At 38.5% G+C, this 20,039-nt stretch overlaps 1 protein-coding gene, 1 long non-coding RNA gene and 1 pseudogene across 2 annotated transcripts; 2 read left to right on the top strand and 1 right to left on the bottom strand.

The window, feature by feature from the left end:
• Window positions 1-25: 25 nt before the first annotated feature.
• On the bottom strand, window positions 26-5,215 carry LOC131781480 (uncharacterized). Its single transcript, XR_009339961.2, has 3 exons — window positions 5,105-5,215; window positions 4,745-4,858; window positions 26-750 (listed from the first exon to the last, which is right to left on the bottom strand). It is a non-coding gene; the product is annotated as an uncharacterized lncRNA (long non-coding RNA).
• LOC131781479 (uncharacterized skeletal organic matrix protein 3) lies at window positions 5,069-16,351 on the top strand. The gene is made up of 12 exons (XM_059098145.2): window positions 5,069-5,654; window positions 8,223-8,449; window positions 9,390-9,513; window positions 10,077-10,171; window positions 11,067-11,227; window positions 11,426-11,451; window positions 12,382-12,395; window positions 12,901-12,946; window positions 13,180-13,286; window positions 13,755-13,836; window positions 14,402-14,577; window positions 14,781-16,351. The coding sequence occupies exons 1-12, from the start codon at window positions 5,339-5,341 to the stop codon at window positions 14,820-14,822; spliced, it is 1,416 nt and encodes a 471-aa protein (XP_058954128.2). The 5' UTR covers window positions 5,069-5,338; the 3' UTR covers window positions 14,823-16,351.
• A 2,740-nt stretch (window positions 16,352-19,091) lies between these two features.
• Window positions 19,092-19,817, top strand: LOC131781467 (piggyBac transposable element-derived protein 4-like; annotated as a pseudogene).
• Window positions 19,818-20,039: the final 222 nt, after the last annotated feature.

Genomic DNA, 20,039 nt, shown 5'->3' with positions numbered 1-20,039 from the left:
TTATTTTGCTTTCATTAAACATTGGTCTGTCACTTGGTAGTAATTTTCATGAGTCTCTGTGGATAAAAAATTGCTTCTTCAAGTGGTTACAAGCGGACCTCAGTTTGAACTTTACATTCTCAACTTCGTCACGGACATCCAATGTAGGGCGAAATTGCGTCATACACCCGCACAATTAAGATGGAGTGGAACCTGGAACCGTAAAAATTGTTAGCCCTCTGGTTCCCCAGGATATTTGCTCTTAGTGATCACCTCACCATTTCAGCGAGTCACGTGAGTATGATTTGACTCCTCCTTTGGTACGAACTCCTCTCGATGCCCGCTGCCCTCGCTCGCCGGGTCTTGCGGCTTCGCCCCTTGTGCCTCAATGTCTGTTGGAAATTCTGCTGTTAGAGTGCTTGCAAGCTAATAGGATGATGAGTTTGCATTATATAGAGAACAGGAGGAGAGAAAAGTCAAACGACAATCATTGTGAAAAGTTTTGGGAAGATAAGCATTGTTTAACCTTCTTTCTCTTTTCTCCCCTCCCGCCCGGTGCAGTTTTTCAATACTGGTCTTAACGAGCGTGTCTTTCATGTCTCACGTTCCGACTACGAAAAAAGCCAAAGGTGTTGTGGAAATAAGCTCTCTTTCACTTTGTTTCTCCTCTCTCTCTCTCTCTACATCCCTGGTGCAATTATTCGGCAATCCTTAACTTTCTGAGGGTGTGTATTATCTTTCACGCTCCAACATTGATGAGTGGCGGGTATTCTTAGGACAAAAAAAATTGAAATATTTCTTTTCAATATCGAGAGAAAATGCTCGGAATTTAGTACTAGTACTTGTGAGTTTCGCAATCCTCTTGTCTCTTTTCTCCTAAGTAACAGGCTAAAATATTAGCCTTCTGTGAAATGTTCTTTTCAGTTAATCCTCTTTGCGGTCTCAGCTGCAGTGAGCTGTGTTGGAAACAGGTTAAAAGAACAGACAAGGTTATTAACCGGAAGGTGTTAATTAGAGATGAAACTAAGTTTTTCTGTCTCATTTACAAGGAAAAGTATGTTAATAAATAGGGAAAAGAACTAATTGGATCTTGAGAGATACCCATTTCTCTTGATTATTTTACAAGTAAATATTTTGCAGGCAGATAGTAAAATCAATAAGAACATCCAATATTGTTTTACACGAAGGTTCCATGGGGTATAGTAAACAACATTCAAGGCCAATATTCGCGTGATGGTTTGTTTATTTTGGTAATAGTTATTGACAGTTACTTCTTATCGGAGGTGTTAAATGCGTTTGGAGATCGTCTACGTGTACCTCAATCTACTTTGTGTTTCCGTCCAATATCAGCTGGACATGTCAACGATGTCAACGAAAACAAATGCCTCTGACTGGCTAAAAGACACTCTCTACTCAATTTTAGTGTAGTGTGAAAGAAACATGACCATTCCTGAAGTGATTCAATCCTTTGTATTAAACAAGTGTCAAAGGTGAAGATGCTAAGACATGGAAATTACATTTAAGTAAACCCCTTTTTTCACGTGAAAAGTTCAGCACTTTTGTAGTAAGAGTTTGTAAAGTTCCAAAATCACCGTTTGCGTTCCTCATTTTCTCGTGACGAGACCTGTACAGAGCTGCTATACGGTGCCGATTATTTGAAAACGACAAAAAACCAGGTAGTTCGTCCGCTGAATGACTTTCATTGGGTTTTATTCTGCTAATGTGTGTCTAATTACACATAAGGGACACTTTTCCTCCCATGATTACGTAACTTTGAGAACGTACTTCTGAGCCAAAACGAAAAGTCCAAAATTGTTTTGTTCAGCGCGCAATGCGTGTGTTATGATTTCCTCATTTTCACATATTCACCTGAGTAACCTGTTACTTTGAGAATTGGAAAAGCGTGTTGGATTTAACGAAAACAATAACAACGGGTTCAGTACTGAAGGTTTGATATTGCGGTTTTATGTGCGCTCCTTTGATACTAAATCAATATCCTATGGCAAAAAACACTCGTCTCCCTTTTAACGCCCGAAAGTTTAAGAGGCTGCCAAGTCAAAACTGTGGTATGATTTCCGCTCTATTTTCGTCGCGTGAAAGTGAAAAATAACAAAAAGTCTTTCATTGTGGGCGTCATAGAAGGGAAAGCAAGTGAGCGGTTATATGAATTACGGAAGTGGTTATTTTAACTTGGAAGGAAGGGGAGGGTAACTTCTCTCCTTCCTCTCCCCTATCCCTCACCCCTTGATAAAAATTGTTTTACAGACTTGACTTGGCGAGGTTGTGTCTGCACATTTCATGAAACCACGTGCGTTCACGAAATTGCGTCCACACGAGTTTGATGACAAAATTATTACCAAGTAGTTAGAGAGATTATAGTATACCGTGCATATTATAGTATACCGTGCAACGAAATTTTACAAATACCAAGCAAGATAGGAAGTCAGTAATGATTATTGAACCTGAGGGGGATACCCGGTTTTTGTATAATTGGTAAAGTTTACTTGTTATCCGAAGACAACAAGAAAACAGTTGCCATTTTAAAGCTCTGTGCTCTAGGGCCATATTATAATCACCCCTTGCCATTCTCGCGCGGATTTGGGTAGACTTACAGGGGGTGAACACATCAATAAACGAGATAAAACTTGACCAAAGACAAAGTGTGCCTCTGATAAGCTGATCGCTTAAAAGAGATTTTAAATTGTTGTAATAATTTACACGTATTCATTAATTCTGGTGCCTTCTTCACTTGAAACTCTTAAAAAATTATCTGCGTTGTGATCTTATCAGACAATGAAACTCTTAAAAAGATTAGTTTAGGCACCACATCTGAATGTGTGCGAACTTTCATGTTATGTTTTAGCTAAATTTTTTTTACGTGATGTCTCCGTCGAAAAGATTTGTTCAACCTGGTCATGAAATGAAAGACTTTGTTAAAAGTTTCGCCTTTCTTGGTCTCAACATTCTCAAATTTATTGTATACGAATTGGAGCGTGTGATATAGGAGAACGTTATTAGTGCCGCGATGTCTGTTTGGCTCAACCACTTACACGAGAACATTAGCCAACGAGAATAGCTGATCGATTCGTGAATAGCCAACATCCTTATCAACGATTATATCAGCAAAAAATGATCTCTTAGTAGGTTTTGTAATGTCACGGAAAGTTTAGAGTCCTAGTTCGTAGACTCAGTTTCACAAAACCATAGAAATCATTCGAAAACGAACCTAAAATTTTTTGATTATTTTGGATTTTGAAGGCTCTCATGGCATTGGTATTCATAATGTTGATATTTTGATCGTGTAACATACCGTCTTAGGATTAAAGTACAGAAATACCGTATTATTGGTTCCATTTTGAAAATATTTTTATCGCTATCTCGAAACTGTTAGCTTCACGCGGCTTGGATTGACTAAAGACTTGGAAAACTGATAATTTTTCTGTCACTGGACATAACACTGAACCCAATTTACGGCGATAGCACTCTCGTTAAAGAAATGAATTTTCTATGCTGTGCTATAAACGCGCACATGTTAATTAACAATATTATGGGCATATTTATGTGACTCTAGAACTACTTTCAACGAATGCGAACATTTAGCAAAAAAAAAAAAAGGAAGAGATCACGACATAGGAAGGAGTTAGATATTTGTATTTTCGGCGAATATGATGGAATATGAGGATTTTTCCTGTGAGGTATGTTTCAATATACATTCATTTTTCTTTATTACTTATTTTAACGAACATTTGGCGTAAAAAAATAAAGAGCAATCACGATGTGGTATGGATTTAAAGGTCTTTGTTATCGGCGAAAATCACGATATATATATATGTATTTTTCGACTGCTATATCTCAGGACTGGATAAAAGTAAGCAAAATCAAACAAAATTGCAATTCCCGTCAGTAGTAAACAAAGACCTACTTGGTCTGTAAAAATTTTTGAAAAAAGTGTCTGATGGAAAAAACATAATATTTTTTTCTTTTGGGGTTTTTCAGACTGGACCGTCTACAACAGTCAGCATTTCAATCATTTTGAACTGACAGGCCAATAGAGCCTTCGCATCGATTCATCAGTTGAAAGGTGTGAACACAAAAACAAAAGATTTTACAGGATCAAGGAGCTCCCAACACAAAGCTACAACACCGCTATGTTTCTATCTAAGTTTTACCAGCTATTCTGACCTATCTGCCCTTTCAACTATGACCATCTTTTTTCTCGAAAACTGCGACCACAGCCCATCATAAATCAACGGAAAAAATGGAATTTGGCAGAAAAACGGACTTTTGACTTCGTTTGAGAGGTAGTATCAGCTTTAATTGCTCTACCGCAGAACAAACAGAATTATCGCTCTTAGGTTTTTTAACCTAATTATTGTTGCTTAATCAAGTCTATATGTAATTTTATTCCTTTGCCGGTGTAATTAAAGAAAATTAAAGTTTACTTAGTAATGATTTAGAATATCTGTAATTGTTTCATGACAGTGTATTAAAATGAAGTAATGAGTCAATATAAAAGGACCATTGAAACAAGAAGGCTGAAGTGATCAAGCAAGCTATTTTTAAACACGTTCGGCTGAAAGTGTCCCAATTTAACAAAACCCTTCTTAAGCCACCCTCCATTTCGACCACTCAAGCGCACTCCTTTTGCTTGTCTTACTTCAAAAAAGAAAGAATACTTGTTGGTGCTGTCGGCAATTGATAGTGGTAAATATTTTGCTTTGAAATACAACACGTTCAGTATTGGAGGAAATAAAAACAAACTCACAGATTCTTTCCCAATTCTTCCTTCGCTATCATCACTGAAGCACTCTACTTTCACACGTACGCAATTATAGGGAAAGGGCTTCGTGGATCACAGCTCACTTTGGAATAAAAATGTCTGCAAAAAAACCCAGATTATCACAGAATTAAAAGAAATCATGCGCACAACATGCACTTGAACAATATTACAGCAGATATAGGTTGAATAATTTCCCTTCGTATAGGACAGCTGTATCTATGCAACTTGCAAAACAACATTAGCAAAGCTTCATTTCTGCGATATTGGTGGCTCTCTGAGTTAGAGAAAAGTATTGTTACGTGATAATCATTTTAATGTGTATTGTGCATTGCGAATGATACGTACGCAGTACAGAAGAGAAATTTGTAGATGGTGGGGTTACGAACGTTTATCGTTCATGAAGAAACGAAACTGACTTCTCCCGGGCATTGATGAGTTTAATCCGAGTTGTTGTTTCTGTGAAAACAAGGAAAATTTCAGCGAGAATAACAGTTATCAATACTGCGCATATATTGACCACATTGGATTACGAGTCGCTTCACACGAGCTGCTTTCGTTGAAAAACGACATCGAAGGAAAATGAAGAACTGTGCGTTTAACAATACCAATTCCAGCATCATCTTCACGCTTTCATTGGTGATTTCAACATTAGCTGGTTTTTTCTTTAGCAAAGGGTTGGCGTTCAGCGTTGTTCGCTCCATTAAGCGAAACGGAATGGGTGACGTTGATTCATTTTCCAATCCCATCTCAACGTGCAGTCCTCTGGGATGTTTACAAGTTTTGGGAAATGCAGGCTGTAAACCTGGAGATTGCTGTATTTGTAAATGTAGCCTCAGATTTCCGAATTACATCGTCCATAGTGGAACTTGTGTAGAGAATGAACGAGTGGACCCTGGTAAGACTCTATTTCCTATGATTTTAAAGCGGTCATGAGCCTAACGGGAGCAGAGATATTGAGGTGTCTAGCGCTCGCCTTCCCCTCTGTTGTATGGTTTAACTCATGGCCCCTGCCAAATTTGCTATTAGTTCAGTCCTTAATTCGAGGGTTTCTTTAGGGAAGTTGTGGTTTTCCGCCTGCCACAAATACTGACGGGCCAAATTCCGATTCAACCTGAAAAGAGTGACCACAACACGTCGTAAATCTACTACTTCTAAAATTCAATTTGTTAATTTCTTTACAATTCATTACGTTTCAAACCGTCGGTGTATTCGCCTTCACTCGCCTTCACTAGAAGTCTTGATAGGTTTTTCCTTGATATCTATTCCCTTTTTGGGTGTTTGGAACACACCTTTCTAAAGAATTGCATACACAGATATGACACAATATCTGTAAGTTCCACTGATACAGTAACATCTAATTATGACAGTGTAGTGATGTTATAAAGCTTAAATCTGTTTACTCCTCTCAAATACGCTGGAAAACATACTTTTCCAGAGGATATATAACTTCTTACTTCCATGTCTGGGTATTACCGTTCCCACAACAAATCGTGTTGCAAAAAGAGAAAAATAGGAAAGTTGCTCTCAGAAACTAACGCCATACTGAATATTACGATTAGCGGGGTATGCAATTTTGAGCGCGCGCTCTTAGTGAAAAACAACGATTTGTTTGACGGGTATAAACGCACAAAACATTCACCGCTTTTTTGCGGTTTCGATTTACTTTCCGACGTTCAACTGTTCAAGTTTAGAATATAACGTGTTTTCTGGAGTACTCCAAGTTAGTACACGTGAAGGTTTGATAATTATTTTTTTTTCATTGTTTTTTTTTTCATTTTCTTTTCAACCAAACTTTTTTTCTGACACTGACTTGTTTTATACGTGACGTTGTCAGTGCGTCGCCCACTATCAATCACAAGACAAACAAAATCATCGAAAAACACGTCGTTATCATATAGCTGGATTAAAGTAAGAGACGAACCACGTATAAAAGCAACATAAAAGAGTTTAAGAAGTCACTAAAGTGTGGCAAGGTGTTGCCATAAAAAACAACTTTCTTTTACCCAATGGATTTCACTAGTAGCTCGATGCGCTAACAGTTTCTGACGGTGCAACATTTTCCCTTCGTCTTCATATGTGAATGTAGTGTTGGGTTCAAAGTAAAACGTGACTAATTGAGGTTCCCTTGTTAAGACGAACGTAGACATTGCTGATTTCCTTTTTTTCTCTCTCTTGGGACTGCAAAGAAATTTACAAAGTTTTAAAACCCACATATTGCGCTATTGTTTGGCTCATTTGGTCTTTTGCTCCGCTCATTTCTCGTTATTGTCACCGTCGTGGTTTTCTTAGAGTCCTTAACGTATGTTCAGCTGCCAATCTAAAAACCGAAGACATCGTTAATGAGCGGAAGGATAACATCGTTTTACTGTGTTTTGCAAAATTTGCTGCACTTTTGTTGCAAATCCTCTGTAATTGTCGTGTTTTTTTTTAATCAAAAATGAAATTGAATTGGATGATGTTAGACATTTAGAGCAGAAAGTAGGAAAAGTAGAGAATGAAACTCGAGACAACAATAACTCAACAAAAAGAGAAAGATGTTTTTTCGTCTTGTCACGAGCGTGGGACAAAGAAAACATTTCTGAGTCCCCACGAGGAATCGAACCTCAGAGCTTCGGATTCCGTGCTCCGCGGTGAGCGAAAGTCCCTTCATGGGGACTCAAAATTTTTTCTTGTCCCACGCTCGAGACAAGACGAAAAAACATCTTTCTCTATTTCTTTACCGAGCTCAAAACTTACCATCTCACTTATTTCTATCGACTTAACAAATGTGAATAGTTTCAGTTTTTGCCTGGTTGAAAAAAAAACTAGATAATTCTTAGGTTGTTCCATACGGAATAGGCCATTTTACAGTTGTGTACTTAGTTGCCAAGCCTTTGGTTTGGAGTGAGGCTGAAGGTGACCTTGTTGTGTTAGAGACCAGAATCTAGTTAGCATGATAACAAATTAATTTGCATTTCAAAAGCAGCAAGGTTTGTATCATAACAAGGTCACCCTTAGCCTCACTCCTGTTCAAAGGCTTGGCAACCAAGCACACAACTGTAAAATGGACTATTCCATCGCGTGGCTGTGATCCAGCGTCTTACATTGATGTAACGCTCTGTTAGCCAGAAATCTTGGCAAACAGTTGTTTTGGACTGTCTTTATCTTTGTTATGACTATGACTTCAAGCCGTTTAGATTCGGAGTGGTTAAGGGTAAAATCCGAGACTTTCCAGACACGAGACTACTATTTAACTTTTGCATCGTTACTTTAATCATTTAAGCGAGACCCTTGCCTGAAAGCAAAAATCCCAGACTGTGAAAAATCCCATTACTCTCCCTTCAAGGTACCGTTAACCTTTAAAAATAGTCAAGGCATTTTAACTTGAAATGTCAGGAGCTTTAAAAAAAAAAAACTCTGGAGGAAGCCAAAAACGAAAACATGAACTAAGGACTTGTTTTGTCACTCTCTTTTCTAAATCAAGTGTGCGAGCTGACCACTATACCAACAGAAAGACTGATGCCTGTGAAGGACTTTAGTAGGGCAGGAATAATTACCTTTGAAGTTGAGATTGATCGGCCACTCCAGTGTCCTGGTATTGAACTCAGACATTTGTATTATCAACTGAATACGGCACAATGGATTAATAAAGGACCGAACTCAGTCTTTCGACTAACGCGTGGCAGGAATGGTAACAGGTGGAACTTACTGGTAAATTGAGAAATTTTACTTCCTTATTCGCCTTATATTGTAATTAGAATTCCCCTGCTTCTTACAGGATGCTAACAAATGTTCTACTTGTTTCACTGAATGGTAACACGCATACCAGCACACTATTATGACAGGCCTACATAAAATACAGCAAAAACCCGTAAAAGTAAGAACCTAAATTTTATGAACCTGTTAGGCCAGATTGTCCCAGTTAGGCACCCTTCAAAAAAGAATTATTCTGGGACAAAATCTCACAACAGGTTCCTATTCTGCACAAAACTCAGAAAATGTAAATTATGAGCATCATGGTAGGGTTACTTTCGTTGACTTTGGCTTCTGCGTTTCAGGGCAAAATGTGTGAATGAACCAATATAAAAGCCACACCCATGAATATAATTTTTTTTTAAACAAAAAATTCATTACTTGATTAAAGACCCTGGTAGCCTAATTTTCACAGTAAACAACAATGATATAAGAACCTATGGAGATTAACTTGAAAAAAATATGGTTCGTATACGTGAGTTTTTACTGTAGCATCGGGTGTCACGAACAATGAAAATGTTGCATGAAAAAAACTGCGTATAGAAGCTCCCATTTGCAAGAATTTCACGCCCCTGGTTTTATCCACAGACTTGAGTTCAAATCTTAAGCTAGTCTCAAACGGCTAAGAAAACGGTACCTCAATAAAGGAGTGAAAAATTAAGTTATTTAAGTAACTTTCATTTGCATGGTTACCACTTCTGGGTTTCTTAGACAGAATTAAATTCAGAGCGGCCTAGTACAGCATGACAAACAGTACTGGTTGAGAATGATGCTCTGGAGTCCTGATTCGAATGTGACCACAAATGCACCAGGGTATCCCCCACAAGCTGAAGTTTTCATACGTGATACTCGTTTCTTTTAATCATAAATCACCAAGTATGTCTCTTTTTACCTACAGTGGGATAAAGGTCTTGATAGAAAATATTATGGACTGATACTGAGCTTTGATTTCTATTGCGTTGGACAAAATATAACACATGGATGTTTGGTGGTCAAGTCCAAAGGAAACTATAGTCTGGCAGGTATTTACCTAAAGCTTTATAGACTTTAGAAGATCAAAATAAGAGACTGTTTTCTCTTAAAAGCCTTGAAGACCAATCCAAATATCAGAGACATGAGGAGGATCTAGAAATAGCAGCTGTGATGAGTAATAATTACTAAAAACGACTCAATACAGCTAACGAGGCTAAAAATGTGGATAGATTGGAATTTTTATCGAGCGATCTGTCCATTCGTTCATAAATCCGGCTCTTGACGACGAGAAAAATCTGACTATGGAAAAAAATTAGCAACTGCTTTTATGTAAATAATACATTATTTTATAATCTGGTTCGTACAATGGCTGAGTGAAATGGGTACGGAGAATGTTAGGGAAACCTGACGAAATTCGGGGAAAGGGGGGGGGGGAGGGTGGTATAACCTGTGATGAACTGGCAACTGGTCCAGGAGGGAGTAACAATACTACTTGTCACCTCATACATCCGGGATAAGCTAAGGGCGATATGCCTTCTGGTTCCAAGGCTGACAAAGCTTTTTTTTTTCAAATCCGCATAATCATCGCAACACACTATATTTTTCATAAAAGCATTATCCTCGAGTCAACCTACCACAGATGGACCAAGTCAAGTGGCGGTAACAGAGGGGAAAGTTGAACCAACAGACGGCTCGCATGAAGCAAAGGTAAATAGTACTTAATTCATGCAACCTCGTTCCCAGGGCCTTTTCCCTTACTTGGGGGTGGAGTTGGGGGTGGGGCGGGAAAAGGATTACGCCCCATTCCCAGCTAAGGGAAAAGGCCCTGGAAACGAGGTTGTTAATTCATGGTGTCAGTTTGGCGAAATAGGCCGCGCTGGGAGTAGTACGTGTTGCAACCTTTTTCTGTATTTATTTTGAAATTGATAAGAAAAAACTTTGAAAGAACTCACTTGGTGCGTGCAATTACGGACTTTGTTTCATTTTTAGTGTTCAATTTCAGGCGCGCGCTCAGTGGTTTATCCAAATGATTTAAATTTTAATGACGTAATATGTTTTGTCGCCTGTACAAAAAATGAAGTGAATTTGGGATTTTTGAGTCAAACTGTACCTAAATTGTGCCTTCGCCATTTAAAGGTGTTTACTAATCGATTTTACGGGTTATGAGGGCTGTCGGGAAAACCGTCGAAACAGTATGAGTTCCTTTTCCTTTAGTGATAACTACAAGGTTTCCGCTCGTAGGACCGAATGGGAAAACAACCAAATGTAGTCTTGTTTGGTAAATGTTTGGCTGAGTTTGACTCTGTACCGAGCTTGGTCGATCTTTGGCAGAATGAGCAAAACGACTAAATGCACGTCGTATGACAAATCAAAGTAAAAACTTGCAAGCTACAAGAAATGCGGAAAAACGCGATTAACAAATCACGACCAGTTAAGTTTTGCATCTGATTGGTCGACATAGGGAGGCGTGGCTTTCTTGACCAGTCACAAGGCGATATTATGGACCGAAACTTATGGCAATCATCGAGCATTTAATCTAAATAGACAACATTGCTTTTTGATTGAAATTTAATTCCAAAAGTGTATTTTCATTTTTTTCAAGGGAGGTGTTAGTAACGGAGGTCGTGGAGAAAATTTTGCTGGACAAAACAGAGGAGTAGCAATAAAGAATTACAGTGTAATCGTAGTCGGTGTGAGCCTGTCAGTAGTGATGGGAATTGGACTCATTTGTTTTGTAATGCTGAGAAAAGGAGGGCCTTTGTGGTGAGTTCAAATCAACCCTTTCATTTTCTAATATCAAAATATGTCAGTAATCCTCACATTCTTTCATATATTTTTTTAAATAATTTCAGTTTTGAATCTGTCCTATAACTTGCGAACTCGTATCACTCAGATGTAATACACAGGCTTTTTTGCTGCTTCAATAATTTTTTTTCTCAATAGTTTGCTTTTTATTCTCAGGTTGAAACTTCAAAGGCGTCCGAAAGGTAAGAAATGTATGATAATTTATGTTAAAAAAATGGTCAAATATATTAAATGATCTCTAAGGAGCTAAATCAAGATTTGTGCATTTTGGATAATCGTTGCTTTTTGTTTCATCCTTCAATTTTGCCATTACACCGAATAAATGTATTGTGTTTCAACTCACGTGAAAGGTAATTTGCCGCTCGCACAAAACATAGCTACGCCGAAATTCAGCTTTTACAACAAGGTGTATGAAATGAGGTACTATACATAGAAATTATGGAATACCTTGCTATGGACCGGTCGTTATTCATCGCCTGTGGACAGGGAAGCAGAGGATTTTGGTTGCGTCACTAACATTTAACTGACCCCTCCCTAAGGATCTGTAGTATTCAATTGATCTCCCCTTATGAGCAGTTACTTTTCTATTGACTCTCCATCATTTCTGTTAAAGACGACTGCCCCCACCCCCCTCTGTTCCCCCTGTCACACCCCTCCTCCACCCCTCCCTCACCCCTCTCCTCAGACGATAACTAAAGACCGATCCATGATTCAAACCGAGTACTGGCGAAGGAAGAAAGACAGAATATGGTCAATGTGCGGTATTCAGGGGATCCCCCTTAGTTGATATTGACTTGTTGATTATTAATCACGTGATCACGTGATGTGATTTCACTCAGTTGGAGTTGTTTTGGTGTGTATGTTTTCGTTGCGTTCACAGATCAAACTCTGAAATTCTAGTTTAAACTTGGTCAGATTCATTTTAGCCAGTTGTTGTAAGTCGGAAACGGAATCATTCATTACAGATAATATTCAAAATCGAACCGTTTTGATTGAAAAGTTTGATTAACGTTACTGCAACAGTTTGGGTTGCATTTTAGTTCAATGTATTGTTTGTAGAAGATTCCATTTTATTTTGACATTATGATGATATTTTCTTGGTTCATTTTCAGCACCACCTTATGAGGTAAGCGAATTTGGATTTCCATCATTGTAAGTTAGTTTAGTAAGTCATACGCAGCAAAACAAATAACCCGGTCACTCTCCTGGTACGAGTTTTAACAAGGCCTGCTCGCTCCTTACAGAGAAAGTACCACTACCTTTATGCTCGTTAGCCTCGGACACACCCTTTTCACATTAGTCAATTTCTCTTCTCCTAACCTATGAAATACTGGTTACCTTGTTTCCAGGGTCTCTCTTTAAGGCGGTCCAAGAGAGCGTGGAGAAGAGAGACCCTGGAAACGAAGATAGAAGAGCCAGCTAGGTCCTTAGCTTTTCATTTTCACTTCCCTCGAGTAGAATCGTGTATTTTGGAGCAAACCACGTTTCTATTCAAATTCCAGAAGGATTCCGTCGTAAGGGCCTTTCTGCTTGCCTTGTTTCCTTGTTATCCATTTTGTGTCCAATTCACGCCCATTTGCCCCTTCTCTTGCAACAATAAGGCTAACAGTGATTTCTTCCCTTCCCAACAGGAGCCAAGAAGACCAGCAGGCATAAGACCGATTCGCACCTCCGTTCGTAAGTCTTTGTTTCTTTGCACTGTGCAAGTGAAATCCTCTTAACTTAGTGAAGACTTCTAAATACCAGTTCCATAAAAGAGAAAACTTTGAGAGGCCATAATAAAACAGTAAAAAACAGTAGGAAAAATGATGGTTGATTTCTCAAGATGCACAAATCGTGAAAGAGCTCATTTACCTTTGTGGAGTTCACTCATTTAAAATGGAGGAATGATATGTTCTTCTCTACAACAGATAACGAGTTTTACGATGCTGGGTTGGTCCTTTCCATCGGTGGGCAAACCGCTGAAGCACCAAAAAGATTATCCAGACTTGGGCCTTTGCCCCCCTTGCCTACAAAGGTGTGACAATAAGGAGAAAATCTTAGAAACTTACAATAATTCGCTATTATCAAAGCTTGAACACATTGAAGTGGATTAAAGAATTTGTTCAGAAATTTTTTGGACAACTTGAATGGACATGTCTTCGCAAGATTGTAGACGAATCGCCAAGATCCTTTCATTCAGATGTCTCTCAGGATCCTCGAATCTTTTCAAAAAGGTCAACAAAGATCCTTGTACAGATCTTCGAATATCCTTCAAGACTCTGGAGTCTTTTTCGTCTAGGCAGCGCTATTTCAATAAAAAAAAAAGACAAAAATGTGGCGTTAACAGTGTCATAAAGACAGAATTCAATTAATTACGAACGGGGAATAAAAACATGAATATAGTGTTAAAACAAACGCGAATGGCGAAGACCAGCTTTCAGTTCAGTTTAAAAATTTCTCCATTAGAAAATATCAAACGTAATTCTTATTATTTGCTCGTTAGGGGGAATCCATTTATGAAGAGCCAGTGGTGATAAGAAATGTTGGTTATCACGGATTAGCGAGGCAAAACAGACCATCTACCGGTGAGTCCTCAAAAGTCTTAATTTCCACCGTACCAAAGTGATTCCTTGCCATAGAGTCGTGATCGTTCCGGACAATACGGTGACCTGTCAGTTAGCAGTTGGCTTAAAAAGAAGCTACAAGATATTTTAAGTCATTTAATGAACACTTAACAACCTCATTTTGAAGGAAACTTTGTATTATAAGTTCGTTACGATAAAACAACGCAAAATAGGCAACAGTGGACGAACAAGGTGTATGGTTATTTGACCCCTTAACTCCCAAGATCTAATTGTGAATTCCTCCCTTAAGGTATAACACTTTTCCCTATGAACTACTTACGAGAACTTGGTGTTAGATCAGCATAACATCTTCTACCTGATAAGTTTAAGTCTTCTCATTACCTGTTTGCTGGATTTTGTATGGATATATCACATTTCATCACCTCTGGGAGTTACAGGGTTAAGGAAAAAGGGATTGTGAATTTTGATCTAAAAAATTAACGAAGCTTAACTTTTAATTTACACAAACCACGTGGCAGATCCTTCAATTTTAAACCATTCATATTACTTTTTTTTTTCGGTTTAGCGCCAATCAAACGCGCACCAGTCCACACCGTGCCAATTCGCTGCAAGCCAATCCATAGCGAGCCAATCCAAACCGAGGCTATAAGCGATCAGAACCAAGACCCTTTCTATAACATTCTCGAGGAACTCCCGGAAACCGACGATTATGACGACACGACCGAATGCCGTTGCAAGGAGGTGTGAAGAATATACAACAATAGCACCTATCTCTATACTATTATAACGGTAGACTGTAAACATGATCAGACCCCCTCAATTCAGTGTCTACATATTATTTTTAAAAATGCCGTTTAGTTTATCGTCATTCGAATATATTATCCCAAGGTACGGCACTTTTCAATCAACATGTCTGTCGTAATTTTTTTTGGTGATTTTTGCAGGTGGACTTTGAAAGCCTCAGAGGTCAACTAAGGACGTACTAGGTGTATCCTCCAATATGTTTAGAAGCCTAATTTACTAGAAGTAGTTTGGAACCCTCTTTGCCATATAAGGCAAGGTTCTCTAGGCGTCGTCGTTGAAAGAACAGGCATTTCTTTCCTTGTTTTACATGCCCACTGGGCTAAAGACTAATATTTTAATGTTTGGAAACGGGAAACTTGTTAAGAAAACTTTGCAATGATGCAATTGAATTCCTCCAAGCGTAAATGACTTTATCAGGACTCTTGCTCAGGAAACTGATTAAAGAACAATTTACTCAAGTTCTGCTTGAAAAATGAAATATATTTCTTTTTATGAGCGTGCAGTTGTAATGTAGCGAGTTGCATTGCCTAGAAACTTGACGTACTCCTGAAAAAACGTGTACTGATTAATGCGAACACCGATCAGGTGTTTAGTATAAGACTATTAAGGGCATGAACATTTTGTGGCATTTTTTTTTTTCATTGCGTATTGGCGATTTTTCTTTTTTAACAAGCAGAACAAAATTAACGAGGAAAGGAATTTTCAAACTTCTTGAGTTTATACAGAAGAATCTTGTACTGGTCATAATTAACAAATATATATTTCGAGTGCGTTCAAAGATAACAAATACGAATTGTGGCTTTAATTCTCAAGTGGAATTTTTAACTTGACTGAGGATGATAAATTTGTCCAGCATTTACTTTTAAAGGAGTAATTTTCCTAAGGGAACCCTATTTTTGCGGATTGAGGGCAACATGAAAAATAACTACAAAAAGATCAAGCTTCCAAAATTTTCAGGCTATCATAGGTGCCTGAATCCATCAATACAGAAAATCTTTTGACTAAAGTCAAATTTAAGTTTATCAATTTAAATTTTTATTCATTTCAATATCTTCAACATCCTGAAGTTGGTTACAGTTGAATTATAGCTTACCTCTTTCTCTCCTACGAGTGTTCATTACATAAAATCTCCCAACAGTTCTGATACACATTCCAACAGAGAAGTTATGAGAATTGTCACAATAATCAACAGGGATTTCGATACCTTTCAGGATAAAATTCCAATTTTCATGGATGACTGGATACCGTAGCTTGAAAAGAAATGTGGAGTCATCAGTCGGGAGAATTGACTCACGGGGAGTGAAAGACTCATATCACATCAAGCGAATAAACCATATTTAGTTTAAACAGGTTTAAGAAGATGAAAATCAAAAAAATAGAACACTGAGAGACTAAATTTTCTATATAACTGGTTCAAGAAATCACTGCGCTAAAGTTGAAGGCGACAAAGATCAGTCCGAGTAGCTTCTGTCAAGAACACATTTGAAATTGTGTTGGACAAAACAGGTTCAGAAGTCGTTTTAGTTTTGGTGTAGATAGAGTATTAGATTGAAAGTAGAAAAACACGTTTTTATTGAATAATAAAACCCTATCAACAATTTAGCTTTTTCTAATACGTGAAATTATTAGGTATAACAAGAGAATAACAAGTTACTCTCGCTTGAATTGTATATAATGATTTTAATAAATATATATTTACTTTGTAACATTATCCTTACGTTTCCATTTACCAGGAAGGGGGGGAAGGAGATGAAGAGTCTAGTTCGTTTAAGTTAACAGACGCCGCTCGCTGGGGGGAGGGGGGGGGGGGAAGGAAGGAGAGCGGGTGCATCCGTCACTTTTGCTCTCTCCTTCGTGACTCTCGCCAAACCGTCGTTTGCCAAAAAAAAGCAGATTAATCGAAAGGTGGATAACGCTATCCACTGGATAAATCTCCAACCGATGGATAGCGAGCCGCTTGGATAGCGAGCCCTGATCGTTAATCTTCCTTCCGTTGCATTTACAAGATGTGGTCATTTTGGGACGAGTGTTGAAGTTTCATTTTTAAAATTATATATTGAGGCAAAACGACAAAAGAATGTTACGGTAACCTAATATCTACTTTAACTAATTTGTCGTTTCTCAAGACTTAATGAAAATTTACATTTCGACAAAATTACCTCGGTTTAATTCGAGAACCGTAATTTTGACTAACAGCTTTATTAAATTGTAATATGACTTTACTGAACAGTGACTATGTCAAGATTGTCGATAAATTTCCAACTGCACTGACAATGAGCCGAGCGAATCAAACATGAAGTATTTTTGACACCTTGGCTTTGTGACACGTGACTCAGAGCTTCTTTTCGACAAATACCCTAAGCGTGGTCATGATAATGGCGTCAATTACACGTACGTACTTTCAACAAAATTGTGGTTTGTAGGCAACTATTCGCAAAACTAAGAACACCCACATGTCATACATATTTACCTTGAAATATTGTTAGAATCTATTTTTATCGTTTGCGATAACTCTTTACGCCTTATTTACTTTCATTTTGCTATTTGCCGGCAAGTAATAGGCCATTTCCGTCATATTAATTCTAACGTGACTCCGAGGCTTGGGGGAATAAAACCTCGATGTGATTTTCTTTGTTTTATTCTCTAAAGCCTCGGAGCTAAGTTTGAATTTTAATTCAGAGAAAACGGCCTAAGGGGTGCGCCTTTAAAAGTCATTAACTTAAATAATGATATTTATTTAAGCATCAGAGACAAAAAGAAATAAATTCACATGAGCATGGTTCGATCGCTACGTCGCAACTCTCAAGACACTTTTATTTTTGTTAACCAAGAAGTTACCATTCAAAAAACTGACTCAAGGTTGGGGTAAGATAATTATTTTCCTCTATCGACATTTATGTTCTGCGGCTCTCGGAATATTCCGGGCGCACGTGTTCGTCCATGTAGAGGGGTCCTGAAATATTCCGGGTTTCCGAACGTCATCGTTTTATTGGCGGATAAGTTCGGAATATGTCGGGCTTGTGTAGTTTTACGGTCAAGGGCCTACCCAAGGGACATAAATTAAGCATCCGACAGAGTTCCGAAGATCTGAGTAGAATAAAAGAACTAATTAGGATGAATATATTTTGTTGCGCGGTAACACTGATAAACAAAGATGGCGGCCAACATTGTCTTTGTTGATGAAGGAACTGTCGGTGAAGTTGTCGGTGGAGAGGATAGCGATTTTGATGAAAACACGGATAAGTATGAAAGCAGCGAAGAAGAATGTGACAGAAGCGAAGAAGACAGTGATGACGAGGAGGAGAGCGAAGAAGAATCAGAAGAAGACAACTGGGTCCTTGGCGATCGTATCCCGCGAAGGCTTGACTTCACAGCTGATCGAGGGTTCAATGTGGAGCTTCCTGACAGTCCATCATTCTCTAACTACTTTCATCTCCTCTTCCCTGAAAACCTATTCGATGAGATTGTATCCCAAACATATAAATATGCAACGGAAACAATTGCATCTCTACAGCGAAGAAAGGGGTAAGTTTCTAAAGAAACTGTGGTGCTGCGTCGGTGGGAGAGTATAGCAGGTAATTTAGTGTTAACAACTGAGTTGAAAACGTAAATTAGCCACCGTAAAGGGTAAAAAAGCTGACGTTTCGAGCGTTAGCCCTTAGTCGGAGCTCCGAAGAAGGGCTAACGCTCGAAACGTCAGCTTTTTTACCCTTTACGGTGGCTAATTTACGTTTCAACCCAGTTGTTAACACTAAATTATCTACAGCGAAGAGATCGTTTACCTCAGCACTCGAGGTTTAGAAATTGGCTTGAGGGTGGTGTGACATCTGGTGAGATGAAAGCTTTTCTTGCCATGATAACTGCAATGGGCCTGGTGAATCAAGAGAATATCCAAGATTAATGGTCTACCGATGAGGTTTTATCTACTCCCTTTTTCCCTCAAATTATGTTAAGAGACAAATTTATGAACATTTTAACATTTTTTCACTTGTGCCATAATGATAACTATGTTCCTCGAGGACAGGAAGGGTATAACCCAGTAAACAATCTTGGCACTATATATAGTGCTATCACTGGGAATTTTTCAGATGTCTGGAAGCCAGGAAAAAATATTTGCATAGATGAGGGAATGATTCCATTCAGAGGAAAAGTGCACTTCAAAGTGTACAATTCAGACAAGCCAGATAAGTATAGTGTTAAGTCATACCAGTTGTGTGACTCAAGTAATGGGTATTGTTGTAGGTTTGAAATTTCCACTGATGTAAACCAAGAACCACCCAGTACTAAAGGCAAAACATATGACTTAGTCATGAGGCTCATGCAACCTTATTTGAATGTGGGTAGGTGTTTGTATGTTGACAACTACTACACATCACCTACTTTATTTGCTGAGCTCAGAACACTGGGGCCTGTGGAACAGCCCGCTACAGGAAAGGTCAGTATTCCCCATGGTATTATGAACAATGGAACTTTGCTGGCAGTTAAATTTAAGGACCACAGAGTTTTCCAGATAACTGTCATCAGTTCATTCTGTTGCGGATGTAGAAGTTGGCCAAAATCACCCTGGAACTGGGTGCCCAATCACTAAACCCAAGATTATACATGACGACAACAAGTTCATGAGGGCAGTTGACAGGTGTGATCAGGTGGTGGCCTATTCTTGCTTCAGGCAATGTACTATGAAATGGTGGAAGAAAGTGTTCTTCCATCTGTTTTCCTTAAGCATCCTGAATGCTTACATCCTGTACAAGCAAAGAACCCGGTCACCTGTGCTGCAAAGGACCTTTTGAAGGGAGCTTGTGAAGGAGCTTGTTAGGAATGCTGGCATCTCCCATTCTCTCACTCCTAGAGGCTGCCCAAGGAGGTCAGCTGAAGGCTTAACCTGTCCTCAAGTTGGAGGTCACTTCCCAGAGAAATACTGGGTACTGGGAAGAAGTCCAACATCACCCGGGCATGTGTGGTTTGCTTTCCTGCCCAAAAGAAGATCCTAAAAAGGACAGGAGATAAAAGGAAGAGGCCAGGGAAAGAGTCTAGCTTTCAGTGGAGTGTCTGTAAAGTAGCACTCTGAATGCAAGACTGCTTCCAGTTGTACCACACTGTTGAGGACTTATAATGTTGCTGCCTACATTCAAAGACATGATGCCAATAATGACAATGTGGATGCTGAAACCAATTGATTAACTGATCATAACCATTATTCATCTTTCTTTTTTGGTTTTGTTAGGTTTTGAAGTCAATTCAAGCACAGAAATAGATAAATTTAGACCATAGACCCCTACAACTGAGCTGACTGTTTTGAACTAATTCAAAACCAAACAAAGTATATAAATTCCTAATTTGATTATGTGTTGACTTGACAAATATGCTATCTTGCTACTGTTTTGAGGAAAAAAAATGCT

The sequence above is a fragment of the Pocillopora verrucosa genome, chromosome 11, assembly GCF_036669915.1.
Source record: "Pocillopora verrucosa isolate sample1 chromosome 11, ASM3666991v2, whole genome shotgun sequence".
Classification (NCBI taxonomy): Eukaryota; Metazoa; Cnidaria; class Anthozoa; order Scleractinia; family Pocilloporidae; genus Pocillopora; species Pocillopora verrucosa.
Note: the sequence above shows the minus strand (reverse complement) of the source record. Positions and strands in the feature narration are given on the sequence as shown.

Coding starts and splice junctions, on each gene's coding strand:
- LOC131781479 (XM_059098145.2), top strand. CDS start 5,339: ATGAAGAACTGTGCGTTTAACAATACCAATTCCAGCATCATCTTCACG. Junction 9,514..10,076: donor AGGAAACTATAGTCTGGCAG/GTATTTACCTAA, acceptor TTTTCATAAAAG/CATTATCCTCGAGTCAACCT. Junction 13,837..14,401: donor GCAAAACAGACCATCTACCG/GTGAGTCCTCAA, acceptor TTTTCGGTTTAG/CGCCAATCAAACGCGCACCA.